Source organism: Thalassophryne amazonica, chromosome 19 (assembly GCF_902500255.1).
Source record: "Thalassophryne amazonica chromosome 19, fThaAma1.1, whole genome shotgun sequence".
Classification (NCBI taxonomy): domain Eukaryota; kingdom Metazoa; phylum Chordata; class Actinopteri; order Batrachoidiformes; family Batrachoididae; genus Thalassophryne; species Thalassophryne amazonica.
This window is the reverse complement of record NC_047121.1, coordinates 10,626,635-10,645,822: the sequence shown is the minus strand read 5'-3', so window position 1 is coordinate 10,645,822 and position 19,188 is coordinate 10,626,635. Positions and strand designations below refer to the sequence as shown.

General features: G+C 41.3%; 1 protein-coding gene across 2 annotated transcripts in view; it reads right to left on the bottom strand.

Moving 5' to 3' along the window:
* The window catches only part of rab3gap2 (RAB3 GTPase activating protein subunit 2 (non-catalytic)), a 91,726-nt gene that overhangs the window by 38,368 nt on the left and 34,170 nt on the right, over positions 1-19,188 (bottom strand). For both annotated transcript variants that reach the window (XM_034195353.1, XM_034195354.1), the window contains exons 13-18: positions 15,046-15,185; positions 13,312-13,507; positions 8,414-8,557; positions 5,076-5,158; positions 4,909-4,973; positions 4,722-4,812 (exon numbers count right to left, since the gene is read on the bottom strand). In XM_034195353.1, the coding sequence (XP_034051244.1) occupies positions 4,722-4,812; positions 4,909-4,973; positions 5,076-5,158; positions 8,414-8,557; positions 13,312-13,507; positions 15,046-15,185 (719 nt within the window). The remainder of the gene's footprint in view (positions 1-4,721; positions 4,813-4,908; positions 4,974-5,075; positions 5,159-8,413; positions 8,558-13,311; positions 13,508-15,045; positions 15,186-19,188) is intronic.

Here is a 19,188-nt window from a genome sequence, read left to right as displayed (position 1 = left end):
GTCTTGTCTCAGAGTGATGCTGAAAAACTAATTCATGCATTTATTTCCTCTAGGCTGGACTACTGTAATTCATTATTATCAGGTTGTCTTAAAAGTTCCCTGAAAAGCCTTCAGTTGATTCAAAATGCTGCAGCTAGAGTACTGATGGGGACTAGAAGGAGAGAGCATATCTCACCCATATTGGCTTCTCTTCATTGGCTTCCTGTTAATTCTAGAATAGAATTTAAAATTCTTCTTCTTACTTATAAGGTTTTGAATAATCAGGTCCCATCTTATCTTAGGGACCTCATAGTACCATGTCACCCCAATAGAGTGCTTCACTCTCAGACTGCAGGCTTACTTGTAGTTCCTAGAGTTTTTAAGAGTAGAATGGGAGGCAGAGCCTTCAGCTTTCAGGCTCCTCTCCTGTGGAACCAGCTCCCAATTCGGATCAGGGAGACAGACACCCTCTCTATTTTTAAGATTAGGCTTAAAACTTTCCTTTTTGCTAAAGCTTATAGTTAGGGCTGGATCAGGTGACCCTGAACCATCCCTTAGTTATGCTGCTATAGACTTAGACTGCTGGGGGGTTCCCATGATGCACTGAGTGTTTCTTTCTCTTTTTGCTCTGTATGCACCACTCTGCATTTAATCATTAGTGATTGATCTCTGCTCTCTTCCACAGCATGTCTTTTTCCTGATTCTTTCCCCTCAGCCCCAACCAGTCCCAGCAGAAGACTGCCCCTCCCTGAGCCTGGTTCTGCTGGAGGTTTCTTCCTGTTAAAAGGGAGTTTTTCCCTTCCCACTGTCGCCAAGTGCTTGCTCACAGGGGGTCGTTTTGACCGTTGGGGTTTTTCTGTAATTATTGTATGGCTTTTGCCTTACAATATAATGCGCCTTGGGGCAACTGTTTGTTGTGATTTGGCGCTATATAAATAAAATTGTTTTGATTTGATTTGACTGGTTGGGCGAACTCCCATGAACCCTCGAGCACCCGATGGAGCGTGTAGAGCTGGTCCAGTGTGCTGCAACCAGGACAAAAACCACACTGCTCCTCCTGAATCCGAGGTTCGACCATCGGTCGAATTCTCCTCTCCAGTACTCTGGAATAGACCTTACCGGGGAGGCTGAGGAGTGTGATCCCCCTATAGTTGGAACACACCCTCCGGTCCCCCTTCTTAAACAGAGGGACCATCACCCCGGTCTGCCAATCCAGAGGCACTGTCCCCGATTGCCATGCGATGTTGCAGAGGCGTGTCAGCCAAGACAGTCCCACAACATCCAGAGACTTAAGGTACTCAGGACGGATTTCATCCTCCCCAGGAGCCTTGTCACCGAGGAGCTTTCTAACCACCTCTGTGACTTCGGCCGGGGTAATGGATGAGTCCGCCTCCGAGTCCCCAGTCTCTGCTTCCTCTTCGGAAGACGTGAGGATGGGATTGAAGGGATTGACATGAGTCAATCCCATCAGATTATGTGAGAGACATAATCTAAAAAAAAGAATCCGGAAATCACAATGTATGATTTTTTTTAATAATTTATTTGTATGTTACTGCTGCAAATAAGTATTTGAACGCCTGTGAAAATCAGTGTTAATATTTGGTTCAGTAGTCTTTGTTTGCAATTACAGAGGTCAGACGTTTAATGTAGTTTTTCACCAGGTTTGCACACACTGCAGCAGGGATTTTGGTCCACTCCTCCATACAGATCTTCTCCAAATATTTCAGCATTGGAGTTTCAGCTCCCTCCAAAGATTTTCTATTGAGTTCAGGTCTGGAGACTGGCCAGGCCACTCCAGAACCTTGATATGCTTCTTACGGAGCCCCTCCTTAGTTGCCCTGGCTGTGTGTTTGGGGTCATTTTCATGCTGGAAGACCCAGCCATGACCCATCTTCAATGCTCTTACTGAGGGAAGGAGGTTGTTTGCCAAAATCTCGCAATACATGACCCCATCCATCCTCCCTTCAATACGGTGCAGTTGTCCTGTCCCCTTTGGAGAAGAGCACCCCCAGAGTATGATGTTTCCACCCCCATGCTTCATGGTTGGGATGGTTTTCTTGGGGTTGTTCTCATCCTCTAAGCATGGTAAGTGGAGTTGATTCCAAAAAGCTCTATTCTGGTCTCATCTGACCACATGACCTTCTCCCATGCCTCCTCGGGAACATCCAGATGTTCACTGGTGAACTTCAAACGGGCCTGGACATGTGCTGGCAGGGGGACCTTGCTGCCCTGCAGGATTTTAAACCATGACAGCATCATGTGTTAGTACTGTAATCTTTGTGACTGTGGTCCCAGCTCTCTTCAGGTCACTGACCAGGTCCTCCTGTGTAGTTCTGAGCTTTCTCAGAATCATCCTGAAGAGCAAGATTACATACACACACACACACACATATATATATATATATATATATATATATATATATATATATATATATATATATATACATACATACATACTCAACAAAAATGTAAACGCAACACTTTTGGTTTTGCTCCCATTTTGTATGAGATGAACTCAAAGATCTAAAACTTTTTCCACATACACAATATCACCATTTCCCTCAAATATTGTTCACAAACCAGTCTAAATCTGTGATAGTGAGCACTTCTCCTTTGCTGAGATAATCCATCCCACCTCACAGGTGTGCCATACCAAGATGCTGATTAGAGACCATGATTAGTGCACAGGTGTGCCTTAGACTGTCCACAATAAAAGGCCACTCTGAAAGGTGCAGTTTTGTTTTATTGGGGGGGATACCAGTCAGTATCTGGTGTGACCACCATTTGCCTCATGCAGTGCAACACATCTCCTTCGCATAGAGTTGACCAGGTTGTCAATTGTGGCCTGTGGAATGTTGGTCCACTCCTCTTCAATGGCTGTGCAAAGTTGCTGGATACTGGCAGGAACTGGTACACGCTGTCGTATACGCCGGTCCAGAGCATCCCAAACATGCTCAATGGGTGACATGTCCGGTGAGTATGCCGGCCACGCAAGAACTGGGACATTTTCAGCTTCCAAGAATTGTGTACAGATCCTTGCAACATGGGGCCGTGCATTATCCTGCTGCAACATGAGGTGATGTTCTTGGATGTATGGCACAACAATGGGCCTGAGGATCTCATCACGGTATCTCTGTGCATTCAAAATGCCATCAATAAAATGCACCTGTGTTCTTCGTCCATAACAGACGCCTGCCCAGACCATAACCCCACCGCCACCATGGGCCACTCGATCCACAACATTGACATCAGAAAACCGCTCACCCACACAACGCCACACACGCTGTCTGCCATCTGCCCTGAACAGTGTGAACCAGGATTCATCCGTGAAGAGAACACCTCTCCTACGTGCCAAACGCCAGCGAATGTGAGCATTTGCTCACTCAAGTCGGTTACGACGACGAACTGGAGTCAGGTCGAGACCCCGATGAGGACGACGAGCATGCAGATGGCTTCCCTGAGACGGTTTCTGACAGTTTGTGCAGAAATTCTTTGGTTATGCAAACCGATTGTTTCAGCAGCTGTCCGAGTGGCTGGCCTCAGACGATCTTGGAGGTGAACATGTTGGATGTGGAGGTCCTGGGCTGGTGTGGTTACACGTGGTCTGCGGTTGTGAGGCTGGTTGGATGTACTGCCAAATTCTCTGAAACGCCTTTGGAGATGGCTTATGGTAGAGAAATGAACATTCAATACACAAGCAACAGCTCTGGTTGACATTCCTGCTGTCAGCATGCCAATTGCACGCTCCCTCAAATCTTGCGACATCTTTGGCATTGTGCTGTGTGATAAAACTGCACCTTTCAGAGTGGCCTTTTATTGTGGGCAGTCTAGGGCACACCTGTGCACTAATCATGGTGTCTAATCAGCATCTTGATATGGCACACCTGTGAGGTGGGATGGATTATCTCAGCAAAGGAGAAGTGCTCACTATCACAGATTTAGACTGGTTTGTGACCAATATTTGAGGGAAATGGTGATATTGTGTATGTGGAAAAAGTTTTAGATCTTTGAGTTCATCTCATACAAAATGGGAGCAAAACCAAAAGTGTTGCGTTTATATTTTTGTTGAGTGTATATATATATATATATATATATATATATATATATATATATATATATATATATATAATCCAGAAAATCACACTGTCTGATTTTTAAATAATTAATTTGCATTTTATTGCATGAAATAATATTTCTAATATTTGATCACCTACTAACCAGCAAGAATTCTGTCTCTCACAGAGCTGTTAGTTTTTCTTTAAGAAGTCCTCCTGTTCTGCACTCTTTACTTGTATTAACTGCACCTGTTTGTACTCGTATTAAAGACATCTGTCCACACATTTAATCAATCACAGTCCAACCTATCCACTATGGCCAACACCACAAACCTGTCTAAGGATACCAGGGACAAAATTGTAGACCTGCACAAGGTCTGTTTAAATTCTCTTATAGTGGATCAAATCCTTATTTGATCCACTGTATGTGCAATTAAAATCTGACACCTGTGTAATCATGAGGAGGGATCGTGTGATCAAACTCTCTAAAAAGATTTTCACTTTTCAGGAAAGCAGCATGTTTCACTTAAACTGTAAAATTCCTTTTTGTTCTTGAATCAACCAAGTGCTCTTAAAAACAAACCTAAAAACATCTTAATACTATAACTGCTGTGCCGTTAATCTTGCTTAGCATACATATCTTAGAAAAAAAAACGGACTACACTTACAAAGTAACTGGTACTCTACCTTGTTCCTTGAGAGTGTCATATAAGGCACATGTGACATTCGTAAGACAAGACAGAGGAGCACGACTATGAGACAGCAGAGACTCCAAAGCCTAAACACATAAAATAAAAGCAAAGACTGGTGTTAGGAATGCGTTACTGCTGTAGACTCTGTAAATGTGCAGACGTTTGTGTTGATCCTCGATTACCTGCTTTTTAATTGCCGTGTGTCTGATATCAAGCAGCAGACTTTTGGCTTCACTCTCTAAGATATCTGCGGGAAAGAAAGAAAAAAAATAGTTTGAGTACCAACGCAGAAGATAAAAATACAAAAACTTCAAACATCCTCACACGGGCGCCCCCTTACATCTCTTACCAGGTTCTATCTGTCTACTCCTTAGTATATTCATCAGTCTCTTTAACAGGTGCATGTCTTTTGCTCGTTCACTTTTCTTATCACTGTAAAAGAGAAGATAGAACAAGGAGACTTGGATCAAATTCTTGCACCCAGTTGTTCTTCGCCTAAAAGTCTTTGCAATGAGTACTGGGTACAGTTGTCTGCTTTGTTGCTGTTGTTGTTTTGAAGAATTTTGATGTTGGGATTTGTGTGTGTCAGGAAATGACACAGTGGTGCGATGCCAACTACATGAGTTTGTACATCTACCACATGTAGACAAGCACAGAAGGTGATGGCAAATACACCCCGAGGACATGTTTGGACTAAATAAGGTCACCTACAAGGGTATCCAGGGAGTGGCCATCGACTGAGCTGCAGACATTACTGATGGATGAAAATGGTCAGAATTAACATTTTCCCAAATCACAACAACATGTAAATGCAAACAGCATGTGGACTATCCCACCATGCACTAGGAATTCCTCTTGGGCCACATCTATACACTGTTTAACTTGTCTAGACATTGCCCAGATAATCTGTATGTGATATCACAAACGTCCAAGCGTTTTGGACATTAAAGGGACTGTAATCTGCCATGACCCTAATACAAAATCCACGTATTGTCTGACTGAGCTCATGTGTGAAAGGTGCAGGTCCTAACATGCGAATGCTGTAAAACTGAAAGAACACAATCATCCAACAGTAACCCCACCAGTGGTCTAACTGAAGAAAGGACGAGACGGAGGAATTTCTGTCGGTAAGGGCTCATACTGACATCAGACAGAACTTATTTCTGCAGTGTAGCACTTGTGTGCTAAGTCCTGCTTCTTGCACACTCCATCCCTCATCAAACCAAAGGTATTTCCAGTAAATGGTATGCAGATGACACAGATAATTTGTATTATTCAGGTGTGAAATGTAAAATATCTCAACCTGATTCTTTTGCCACTGCCTGAAAGTCATAGGATAAAAGAACCATCCTGGGTCTTGGATGGCAACCTTCCAGGCAAACATCCAGTCCATCCCCACTTTCAGAAAGTACCAATTTATCTGCCGCAATCAGGAGATATGTGGGTGTTGCCCAGAGAAGCACACCAGCATGGCCAAAATGTTGTTGCCAACATTCCCAACAATTTAAATAGTACGACCGATCCGAGTCTCCCTAAGATGAGAGTAGATTGATTGTCATTGTCATTACACGAGTGCAACAACAACAAAATTATGTTTACAATTCAATTACCTCAGACAAGATACAGCAATTTATCCACAATTATTACTTGTTTACCGTAATAATGGCACACATCAGAATTAAAGACAACACATATACATTTGACATTGTTTATGTGCATTAAACTTGAAGCAGTCCGTCATCCGAATTGAGGTAAAGTGGGTGAAGGGTGCAGCAGGAGGGGCCCGTGCTGCCCAGCTTGGGGAGTTGAAGGCTGCAGCAGTAAAAACCACGCTGCCTTCGAGGTGGCAGGAAGGAAGCCAGGGTGAGGGGAGTGGAGAGACACGGGGGGAAGGGGGGTTAATAGGGACGGAGGGAAGGAGACATGCGTCGTGTGCAGATGAGTTAAGTTTCTGTCAGTTTCTGTCCGTGCGTGTGTAAAGTCTGATGCTGCTAGGCAACAGCAGGCTGGGGAGGGGGGGTAGATAGATAAGAAGAGGGAGCCAAGTTCCTTCACCAAGGCAGTAGATCCTTATGGGGGAAGAGCAGGGAATTTGACCTTCAGGAGCCGATAAGGCTGCCATGTTGATGTTAGGCAGAGAGATACAGAATTCCATTTACTGCACCTCTGACCGTCTAGACTCCAAATTTATGAAGAATACTCTCCGGTCCTCAGCGGCACATTCCTTTGCAATGCAGCATATATTCTCCAAGATGGTGTCCATTTTGCGTTTGAGTTCAAGAGTTCATGCAGTCTGAGATTGCACAGCATTGCCCAACTCATTAATCATGACAGACAGATGAGGGGACGAGATTCTGGAAGCAGCCATCTTGCTAATATTCCTGTGGGTCAGGGCAGCGCACAAACCAATCGGCACCAATCCTCCCACCATAAAAGCAAATAGAAATAAATCCTCAACGTCTTCCGCAGAGAGTGGAGCCACATGTCACACTCCATTGTCTCAGGCGTCAAGAGCATGCAGGGTCCCCCAACCCTGATTTCCTTGTCGAAAAAAAAAATCAATGGCGTCAATAGTGTTGAGAGACCAGCTGATCAATTCCATGGTTAATCCAAATCTTAATTTGAAGAATTCACAGTCTGGTGAAGCTGGGAGTTTGAAGGTCGGAGCAGAGACAGAGAACAGAAAGGAGGAGAGGAGAGAGGAGGAATGTGACCATCCTTGCCGGAGTCCCAAGCTGAATAAGTAGCAGTTTGTTTGACACAAAGGTATTCCAACAGTACCCAAGGATTCTCTGAAGCAACCTAGTACCAAAGACACCCAACTGTCACCTTAGGTCACTGGGTAAAGTCCAGTTCTCACAACCACACAATAAGACAGGCCAGCAAGGGCGAGGAACCAAAAGAACTGGACCCCCAATCTCCTGCAAAGGTGTCAACATCGCCAAACACCTCTGTCCAGAGACCTCATGAATGCATAAACTCTCTCCAGGTGTCTCTCCATCTCAAAGGCTGCGATTTCATGATAAAACAATTATAGATGCATCTTGATGGACAGCGTGCTGTAACGTCAAAGCGGCAGTAGCAAAGCCATACGGCAAATGTACTGAAATTAAAAGGACATTTCTGGATCATGAATGACTTCAGTACAAGTAGAAACACAGGGTTACATCGGGAACGTGAAAAGTGCTTGTTAACAGTGGCCAGCACCCACGGTTCAATCCCGTAATGAATGTTTACACATATCCTTGTACAGATCCTGCACCGCCCTCACATACGTCTCTGCCATTCCAGACTTGCTCATACAACAGCACAACTCTTATCTTGGCATCCTGTCATAAGCTTTCTTTAAATCCATAAACACACAATGCAACTCCTTGTGGTCTTCTCTATACTTCTCCATCGGCACTCTTATGACCAAACATTGCATCTGTGGTGCTCTTTCTCTACATGATTGCTGCTCACAGATCTTCAACTCTTTTCTAAACATAGCTTCCACTCCTGTTTCTCATAACTTCATGCTGTGGCTGATTAAATTTATACTTCTGTAGTTACTGCAGCTCTGCACATCACCCTTATTCTCAAAATTTAGGCCGGGTGTCCTTCCTGAGTCTTGGGACTGGCAATCCGAAAGCTGGCCTGTGCACTCATTTGTATTTTCTGATCTTTCATTTTTGACAGTGTACCAACCTCAGGGCCAGGTGGAAGGGGACACCTACAGTCCGCAGTGTTCCTGTGGTGGGATCCAGGAGACACACCTGGTGGGTGTGGAGCTGCCAGCCATGACTGGTCATACTGTTTACTCCCATCAGGTGGTAGCCAGCATACAGCAACCTAAAAGTCAAATCACACACCAGAAGACTGTATATGGAATGACATGCTCATTATTATGTGACACAGTGGCACATGCTTTATAAACAAATATGAAGAAGCACAAATGTCATTTTATCTTTGCTTCTACAAATTAGCACTTGGAAAAAATCAATCAATCAATCAATTTTTTTATATAGCGCCAAATCACAACAAACAGTTGCCCCAAGGCGCTTTATATTGTAAGGCAAGGCCATACAATAATTATGTAAAACCCCAACGGTCAAAACGACCCCCTGTGAGCAAGCACTTGGCTACAGTGGGAAGGAAAAACTCCCTTTTAACAGGAAGAAACCTCCAGCAGAACCAGGCTCAGGAAGGGGCAGTCTTCTGCTGGGACTGGTTGGGGCTGAGGGAGAGAACCAGGAAAAAGACATGCTGTGGAGGGGAGCAGAGATCGATCACTAATGATTAAATGCAGAGTGGTGCATACAGAGCAAAAAGAGAAAGAAACACTCAGTGCATCATGGGAACCCCCCAGCAGTCTATAGCAGCATAACTAAGGGATGGTTCAGGGTCACCTGATCCAGCCCTAACTATAAGCTTTAGCAAAAAGGAAAGTTTTAAGCCTAATCTTAAAAGTAGAGAGGGTGTCTGTCTCCCTGATCTGAATTGGGAGCTGGGTTCCACAGGAGAGGAGCCTGAAAGCTGAAGGCTCTGCCTCCCATTCTACTCTTACAACCCTAGGAACTACAAGTAGCCTGCAGTCTGAGAGCGAAGCGCTCTATTGGGGTGATATGGCTACTACGAGGTCCCTAAGATAAGATGGGACCTGATTATTCAAAACCTTATAAGTAAGAAGAAGAATTTTAAATTATATTCTAGAATTACAGGAAGCCAATGAAGAGAGGCCAATATGGGTGAGATATGCTCTCTCCTTCTAGTCCCCGTCAGTACTCTAGCTGCAGCATTTTGAATTAACTGAAGGCTTTTTAGGGAACTTTTAGCACAACCTGACAATAATGAATTACAATAGTCCAGCCTAGAGGAAATAATGCATGAATTAGTTTTCAGCATCACTCTGAGACAAGACCTTTCTGATTTTAGAGATACTGCGTAAATGCAAAAAAGCAGTCCTAATATTGTTTAATATGCGCTTTGAATGACATATCCTGATCAAAATGACTCCAAGATTTCTCACAGTATTACTAGAGGTCAGGGTAATGCCATCCAGAGTAAGGATCTGGTTAGACACCATGTTTCTAAGATTTGTGGGGCCAAGTACAATAACTTCAGTTTATCTGAGTTTAAAAGCAGGAATTAGAGGTCATCCATGTCTTTATGTCTGTAAGACAATCCTGCAGTTTAGCTAATTGGTGTGTGTCCTCTGGCTTCATGGATAGATAAAGCTGGGTATCATCTGCGTAACAATGAAAATTTAGCAATACCGTCTAATAATACTGCCTAAGGGAAGCATGTATAAAGTGAATAAAATTGGTCCTAGCACAGAACCTTGTGGAACTCCATAATTAACTTTAGTCTGTGAAGAAGATTCCCCATTTACATGAACAAATTGTAATCTATTAGACAAATATGATTCAAACCACCGCAGCGCAGTGCCTTTAATACCTATGGCATGCTCTAATCTCTGTAATAAAATTTTATGGTCAACAGTATCAAAAGCAGCACTGAGGTCCAACAGAACAAGCACAGAGACGAGTTCACTGTCCGAGGCCATAAGAAGATCATTTGTAACCTTCACTAATGCTGTTTCTGTACTATGATGAATTCTAAAACCTGACTGAAACTCTTCAAATAGACCATTCCTCTGCGATGATCAGTTAGCTGTTTTACAACTACCCTTTCAAGAATTTTTGAGAGAAAAGGAAGGTTGGAGATTGGCCTATAATTAGCTAAGATAGCTGGGTCAAGTGATGGCTTTTTAAGTAATGGTTTAATTACTGCCACCTTAAAAGCCTGTGGTACATAGCCAACTAACAAGATAGATTGATCATATTTAAGATCGAAGCATTAAATAATGGTAGGGCTTCCTTGAGCAGCCTGGTAGGAATGGGGTCTAATAAACAGTTGATGGTTTGGATGAAGTAACTAATGAAAATAACTCAGACAGAACAAATCGGAGAGAAAGAGTCTAACCAAATACGGCATCACTGAAAGCAGCCAAAGATAACGATACGTCTTTGGATGGTTATGAGTAATTTTTTCTCTAATAGTTAAAATTTTGTTAGCAAAGAAAGTCATGAAGTCATTACTAGTTAATTAATGGAATACTCAGCTCAATAGAGCTCTGACTCTTTGTCAGCCTGGCTACAGTGCTGAAAAGAAACCTGGGGTTGTTCTTATTTTCTTCAATTAGTGATGAGTAGAAAGATGTCCTAGCTTTACGGAGGGCTTTTTTTATAGAGCAACAGACTCTTTTTCCAGGCTAAGTGAAGATCTTCTAAATTAGTGAGACGCCATTTCCTCTCCAACTTACGGGTTATCTGCTTTAAGCTGCGAGTTTGTGAGTTATACCACGGAGTCAGGCACTTCTGATTTAAAGCTCTCTTTTCAGAGGAGCTACAGCATCCAAGGTTGTCTTCAATGAGGATGTAAAACTATGACGAGATACTCTATCTCCCTTACAGAGTTTAGGTAGCTACTCTGCACTGTGTTGGTATATGGCATTAGAGAACATAAAGAAGGAATCATATCCTTAAACCTAGTTACAGCGCTTTCTGAAAGACTTCTAGTGTAATGAAACTTATTCCCCACTGCTGGGTAGTCCATCAGAGTAAATGTAAATGTTATTAAGAAATGATCAGACAGAAGGGAGTTTTCAGGGAATACTGTTAAGTCTTCTATTTCCATACCATAAGTCAGAACAAGATCTAAGATATGATAAACTGTGATAAACTATGATAAAATAAACTGTATTTTGTAGTGCAGGCTGCCTGCTAAACTAAAAGAATACTTCATAGACTGAACAAAATCTGCAGTAAAAGTTAATCAACATAATACAGTAGAATTGTCTTTTTTCCTTCAAACTACTGGGACTCATTTAAAAGTCAGACAATATCACAGAGAAACACTGTGGCATATACGTATAGCGTAATAGAAGAAGGCGCAGTTTGAAGGATATATAACACTGGTCAACATGATTTTTCTTGCATGGAGTTTTTCCAATGGAGTTTGTTTAAGTTGGGGGCAATGAATCCAAATCTGGTGTTAGTTTTTGCAAATCACATCATGTTTTTGAGATATGAAAATGATATAAACAATATTACAGCTCTTGTTCACATTTCACAATCCTGGTTTAAAAACTATGTGAATGAATGAGCAGCTTTTGCGTAATCCATCAATACGGAACATGCAGATTGCATAAATCAATTCTCCAAGTCCACGCAAGAAAATTTTACTTTTTTTTTTTTTTTTTGTAGACCAGTGTAATACAGACTAACAAACCTGCTGGTAGCAAAATGGTACAGATGCAAAAAGTATGTGAATAATTTCCTCGGCTACAAAAATGCTTTCTAGTGCAACAGATGTGGTGTTAGTATGTCACAGCGGTAAACAGAAAACATCCCAGTGTGGGAGACACCGGCTGCAGCAAAAACATAAGTGTGGTTCAGACGGCGTTTGCTAGCATTATGGTAGCAAGTTACGAGCGAGGTAGCATTATATATATATATATATATATATATATATATATATATATATATAATATAAAAAAGTGGCTAGAGTTCAAAAAGTTACTTTGGCATACTGTGAAATTGTTAAGGCGTGACCATGCTTTGAATGCGACGTATGAATTCCATGACAGACTGTGTAACTTAGCAGTTAGCAGAGCTGCATTCACATGAAGGTGCAGCAGACTGTAAACTGAATGTTTTTTTGGTTTGTCTGACAGGGAACTCTTACATTTGTTAAAGTGGCACCCTGACAGTAGAAGTGGGAAAAATATATGTTTTTAAAACTTGTTTTAAAACTTGTACTTGTTCCCGCAGAAAAACTGCACATGATTTATCTTCCAAGATGGTCAAACAACAGGGAGAGATTTCTCTTTTTTGCTGCAGACACACCTCATTTTATATTAGATATACAAAAAGTACTTGCATAACTGACACAGTTGTAAGATCATGAAAATTATATTCTTTCAGCAAAAAAAAAAAAAAAAAAAAACCCAAAACATTTTACTATAATATGCAAAACACAATTTATTCTCTTTTTGCTGCTGCTTCTTTCTTTTTTAAAACTATTATCATTATTTATGACCTCAACACAACTCTACAACTGTTTATTCTTTACGTCTGGCAGAAGTCGTTGTTTCGTGTTGTGTGGTCTGTGTTGTGTGGTTGTCATGTGGTGTATTCCTGCTGCACACAAATGTCTCTTTTGGGACACAAAGAATAAAATGAACTGGAACATATTTAAGTAAATTACTGTGTAATTAATACTCCAAAATTATTGCATATCTCGGCATAATTTAATAAATAAGGAACTGAATAAAACTAACTACGAATAAAAATGTGAGTGAGAGCAGGCCTACTTCATTTTTTGCTGAATAATAAGTTTAAGTTTTTTTGCTGGCAGGTTTCATTCAGTAGAAGCATTTTTTTTTTTTTTGAAAATGAGGAAACAAGGCAAAAGCTGAATATTCATTAAAGTACAGTTGATTAATCATTACACTAACTGACTGATCAGTCAACCGATGGTTGTGATAATCGCTCGGTTAATAAATGATCAGAACAACTATTAGTGTCAGGCCTTGTGTCTACCTGCAGTGTTTGCCCACGGTGAAGGCTCCTACTCGGGGCCCCTGTTGCATTGCCCACACCTCCAGGATCCCCCTGCGGGGTGCGTAGATAACCAGGAATAGGGCGTGGCGTCTGGGAAGACAAGAAGATGGGGAGAACTCTCGATCACCCCGCTCCTCTGGAACCTGCAGCCAACCCAGCTGTGCATCTCGATAACCTGGAAGAATTTTTAATGAATCAACACTTGAGCAATATACCCACAATTAAGGCTCATTGCACAAATGATTTTGAAGGATCAGACACGCCTTACAGGCACCTGAGGCAGTTGCTGAATGTAGCACAAATGATGTTGCTGCATGTTTATATGATGTTGCTGATCTCAAATGATGCAGCAGGTTAAGTAGTTTGATTTAACAATTCTGGGTTGGATCTCCTGCCACAAGATCTAAATCAACACTGGAGGTGGCCAGTGGTACAGAAACAAACATTTTCGAGTAGCCATCCCTGCAGCAAACATGGAAATAACACTGCAAAGGAAAAACATGCACTGGTACATTTTAGAGTGGCTTTTTATGTCTCCATAATAAGGAATGCTGCTGTGGTGAAAATGTTGCCCAATCTGCCTGTTACAATGATACACATTTACTGTAGACAAACTGTCAAATGAACATGTGTTGTGATTATTTTTAAGATTATTTAAAGATATACATACATTCATCACTTACCAATAAAAGTGCTGGAATATTTTATTAAAATGCTACAAAATGTGAGCAAACAGCAAAGTACAGAATTAATATTATTAAGTATAAACTTTGCATGAACTGTTGTTTAATAATAAAAAACATTCAGTCTGTCCCAAATAAAATTACATATCAATTGAAACTACTTTATCAGTCAATTAATCGTTTTAATTTTTCTGTAAGAAAGAGGATTGCCATGCAATTATTACTCCCCATTCTTGATTATAGTGATATAGTTTATCACAATACTTCATCTTCTCATCTTAAACCACTTAATGTAGTTTACCACAGTTTGTGTAGATTTATTCTCCGCTGTCCCTTTATGACTCACCATTGTGACCTTTATAACCAGCTGTCCCGGTTCACTCCATCCTCCAGACGACAATTTCACTGGCTGATATTTATTTTTAAATGCATTAATCTCAGTTATCCAGAATATTTAAAACAACATTTGACTCCTTTTGGTTCTTCTTATAGTCTGAGACATGCATCTCAATCTTTTTTTTGTTGTCCCACGAATTAATAAGGAAATTGGAAAATTTTCACTTAAACATAAAGCGCCCTATGACTGGAAGAGCCTTCCTTCCTCTATCCGCTCTATGACCTCTTTGTCTGTATTTAAAAGTGTCCTTGTACAACATCTTAAAAAAATATGTAACTGTTTTTGATTCTGCTTGTCCATAACAATTCATTTTGTATGGTAGTACTAACGGGAGAGTGTTAGAGAACTTTGGGTGTTTGGGTGTGTGGTGTGATTGGTTGTGTGTGTGTGTAATTAAGTGTTTGTAACTGTATTGTTGCCTCTGTTTGTATTTTTGTTATGTATGTACTGCTGCATCTCTCTTGCCTATTGGATGTTTTTGTTGGTATTATTGAGGACCCCCTTGAAAACAAGATTATAAATCTCAGGTTTATCCTTTCAAGCTAAATAAATTAATAAATAAATAAATAAATTAGGTATGTGTAATACTTCATATATGTCAATGCTCCATGTCCATGTATATTGTGGCCTCACCTTTCCACATGCGGATTGCGATTCCCCTAGCCAGGTCCAGCAGAGTGACTCGACCAAAGTCATCTGTCACTCCAGCCAGTGTGTTACATGGGGAAAGACAGATGGTCTCACCGTGGCGACGTGAGTCTGGGAGACCAAATCTGAAACAAGAGGGGGACAGCTACTTTAAGAGAGTAGACTTGGTGCAAACACTGATGACTGGCCCAGCTGGTGACAACCACAGACTGCATATACCTATGAGTGACATCACCCACAGGTTTCTTTAGAGACCAGCCGCACGGCCGATATGAAGCCCATGTCTGGGCGTCACCATGTTAGCAGCAGTGACCAGCATGGTGACACTACGATTAACTCATTAATGCGTAAAGGGGTGGAGTATGGGTGGCTCTGTGTGTGATGAAAGAAGCCTGATCACATCCCCAATGTCGGACTCTGTAGTTTTCTCTGGGCCCCTCCCCAATCAGACCGGGAGTGACATGTTTAGCCGCATGTTCTCCTTGAATTGCTGGCTGTCTGAGTGGTGTCCAAAAAATGAGGTGGGCTTCATAGATAATTGGCAAAGCTTCTGGGGAAAACCTGGTCTTGTTAGGAGAGACGGCATCCATCCCACTTTGGATGGAGCAGCTCTCATTTCTAGAAATCTGGCCAATTTTCTTAAATCCTCCAAACCGTGACTATCCAGGGTTGGGACCAGGAAGCAGAGTTGTAGTCTTACACACCTCTCTGCAGCTTCTCTCCCCCTGCCATCCCCTCATTACCCCATCCCCGTAGAGACGGTGCCTGCTCCCAGACTACCAATAACCAGCAAAAATCTATTTAAGCATAAAAATTCAAAAAGAAAAAATAATATAGCACCTTCAACTGCACCACAGACTAAAACAGTTAAATGTGGTCTATTAAACATTAGGTCTCTCTCTTCTAAGTCCCTGTTGGTAAATGATATAATAATTGATCAACATATTGATTTATTCTGCCTAACAGAAACCTGGTTACAGCAGGATGAATATGTTAGTTTAAATGAGTCAACACCCCCGAGTCACACTAACTGTCAGAATGCTCGTAGCACGGGCCGGGGCGGAGGATTAGCAGCAATCTTCCATTCCAGCTTATTAATTAATCAAAAACCCAGACAGAGCTTTAATTCATTTGAAAGCTTGTCTCTTAGTCTTGTCCATCCAAATTGGAAGTCCCAAAAACCAGTTTTATTTGTTATTATCTATCGTCCACCTGGTCGTTACTGTGAGTTTCTCTGTGAATTTCAGACCTTTTGTCTGACTTAGTGCTTAGCTCAGATAAGATAATTATAGTGGGCGATTTTAACATCCACACAGATGCTGAGAATGACAGCCTCAACACTGCATTTAATCTATTATTAGACTCTATTGGCTTTGCTCAAAAAGTAAATGAGTCCACCCACCACTTTAATCATATCTTAGATCTTGTTCTGACTTATGGTATGGAAATAGAAGACTTAACAGTATTCCCTGAAAACTCCCTTCTGTCTGATCATTTCTTAATAACATTTACATTTACTCTGATGGACTACCCAGCAGTAGGGAATAAGTTTCATTACACTAGAAGTCTTTCAGAAAGCGCTGTAACTAGGTTTAAGGATATGATTCCTTCTTTATGTTCTCTAATGCCATATAACAACACAGTGCAGAGTAGCTACCTAAACTCTGTAAGGGAGATAGAGTATCTCGTCAATAGTTTTACATCCTCATTGAAGACAACTTTGGATGCTGTAGCTCCTCTGAAAAAGAGAGCTTTAAATCAGAAGTGTCTGACTCCGGGGTATAACTCACAAACTCGTAGCTTAAAGCAGATAACCCGTAAGTTGGAGAGGAAATGGCGTCTCACTAATTTAGAAGATCTTCACTTAGCCTGGAAAAAGAGTCTGTTGCTCTATAAAAAAGCCCTCCGTAAAGCTAGGACATCTTTCTACTCATCACTAATTGAAAAAATAAGAACAACCCCAGGTTTCTTTTCAGCACTGTAGCCAGGCTGACAAAGAGTCAGAGCTCTATTGAGCTGAGTATTCCATTAACTTTAACTAGTAATGACTTCATGACTTTCTTTGCTAACAAAATTTTAACTATTAGAGAAAAAATTACTCATAACCATCCAAAGACGTATCGTTATCTTTGGCTGCTTTCAGTGATGCCGGTATTTGGTTAGACTCTTTCTCTCCGATTGTTCTGTCTGAGTTATTTTCATTAGTTACTTCATCCAAACCATCAACATGTTTATTAGACCCCATTCCTACCAGGCTGCTCAAGGAAGCCCTACCATTATTTAATGCTTCGATCTTAAATATGATCAATCTATCTTTGTTAGTTGGCTATGTACCACAGGCTTTTAAGGTGGCAGTAATTAAACCATTACTTAAAAGCCATCACTTGACCCAGCTATCTTAGCTAATTATAGGCCAATCTCCAACCTTCCTTTTCTCTCAAAAATTCTTGAAAGGGTAGTTGTAAAACAGCTAACTGATCATCTGCAGAGGAATGGTCTATTTGAAGAGTTTCAGTCAGGTTTTAGAATTCATCATAGTACAGAAACAGCATTAGTGAAGGTTACAAATGATCTTCTTATGGCCTCGGACAGTGGACTCATCTCTGTGCTTGTTCTGTTAGACCTCAGTGCTGCTTTTGATACTGTTGACCATAAAATTTTATTACAGAGATTAGAGCATGCCATAGGTATTAAAGGCACTGCGCTGCGGTGGTTTGAATCATATTTGTCTAATAGATTACAATTTGTTCATGTAAATGGGGAATCTTCTTCACAGACTAAAGTTAATTATGGAGTTCCACAAGGTTCTGTGCTAGGACCAATTTTATTCACTTTATATATGCTTCCCTTAGGCAGTATTATTAGACGGTATTGCTTAAATTTTCATTGTTACGCAGATGATACCCAGCTTTATCTATCCATGAAGCCAGAGGACACACACCAATTAGCTAAACTGCAGGATTGTCTTACAGACATAAAGACATGGATGACCTCTAATTTCCTGCTTTTAAACTCAGATAAAACTGAAGTTATTGTACTTGGCCCCACAAATCTTAGAAACATGGTGTCTAACCAGATCCTTACTCTGGATGGCATTACCCTGACCTCTAGTAATACTGTGAGAAATCTTGGAGTCATTTTTGATCAGGATATGTCATTCAAAGCGCATATTAAACAAATATGTAGGACTGCTTTTTTGCATTTACGCAATATCTCTAAAATCAGAAAGGTCTTGTCTCAGAGTGATGCTGAAAAACTAATTCATGCATTTATTTCCTCTAGGCTGGACTATTGTAATTCATTATTATCAGGTTGTCCTAAAAGTTCCCTAAAAAGCCTTCAGTTAATTCAAAATGCTGCAGCTAGAGTACTGACGGGGACTAGAAGGAGAGAGCATATCTCACCTATATTGGCCTCTCTTCATTGGCTTCCTGTTAATTCTAGAATAGAATTTAAAATTCTTCTTCTTACTTATAAGGTTTTGAATAATCAGGTCCCATCTTATCTTAGGGACCTCGTAGTACCATATCACCCCAATAGAGCGCTTCGCTCTCAGACTGCAGGCTTACTTGTAGTTCCTAGGGTTTGTAAGAGTAGAATGGGAGGCAGAGCCTTCAGCTTTCAGGCTCCTCTCCTGTGGAACCAGCTCCCAATTCAGATCAGGGAGACAGACACCCTCTCTACTTTTAAGATTAGGCTTAAAACTTTCCTTTTTGCTAAAGCTTATAGTTAGGGCTGGATCAGGTGACCCTGAACCATCCCTTAGTTATGCTGCTATAGACGTAGACTGCTGGGGGGTTCCCATGATGCACTGTTTCTTTCTCTTTTTGCTCTGTATGCACCACTCTGCATTTAATCATTAGTGATCGATCTCTGCTCCCCTCCACAGCATGTCTTTTTCCTGGTTCTCTCCCTCAGCCCCAACCAGTCCCAGCAGAAGACTGCCCCTCCCTGAGCCTGGTTCTGCTGGAGGTTTCTTCCTGTTAAAAGGGAGTTTTTCCTTCCCACTGTAGCCAAGTGCTTGCTCACAGGGGGTCGTTTTGACCGTTGGGGTTTTACATAATTATTGTATGGCCTTGCCTTACAATATAAAGCGCCTTGGGGCAACTGTTTGTTGTGATTTGGCGC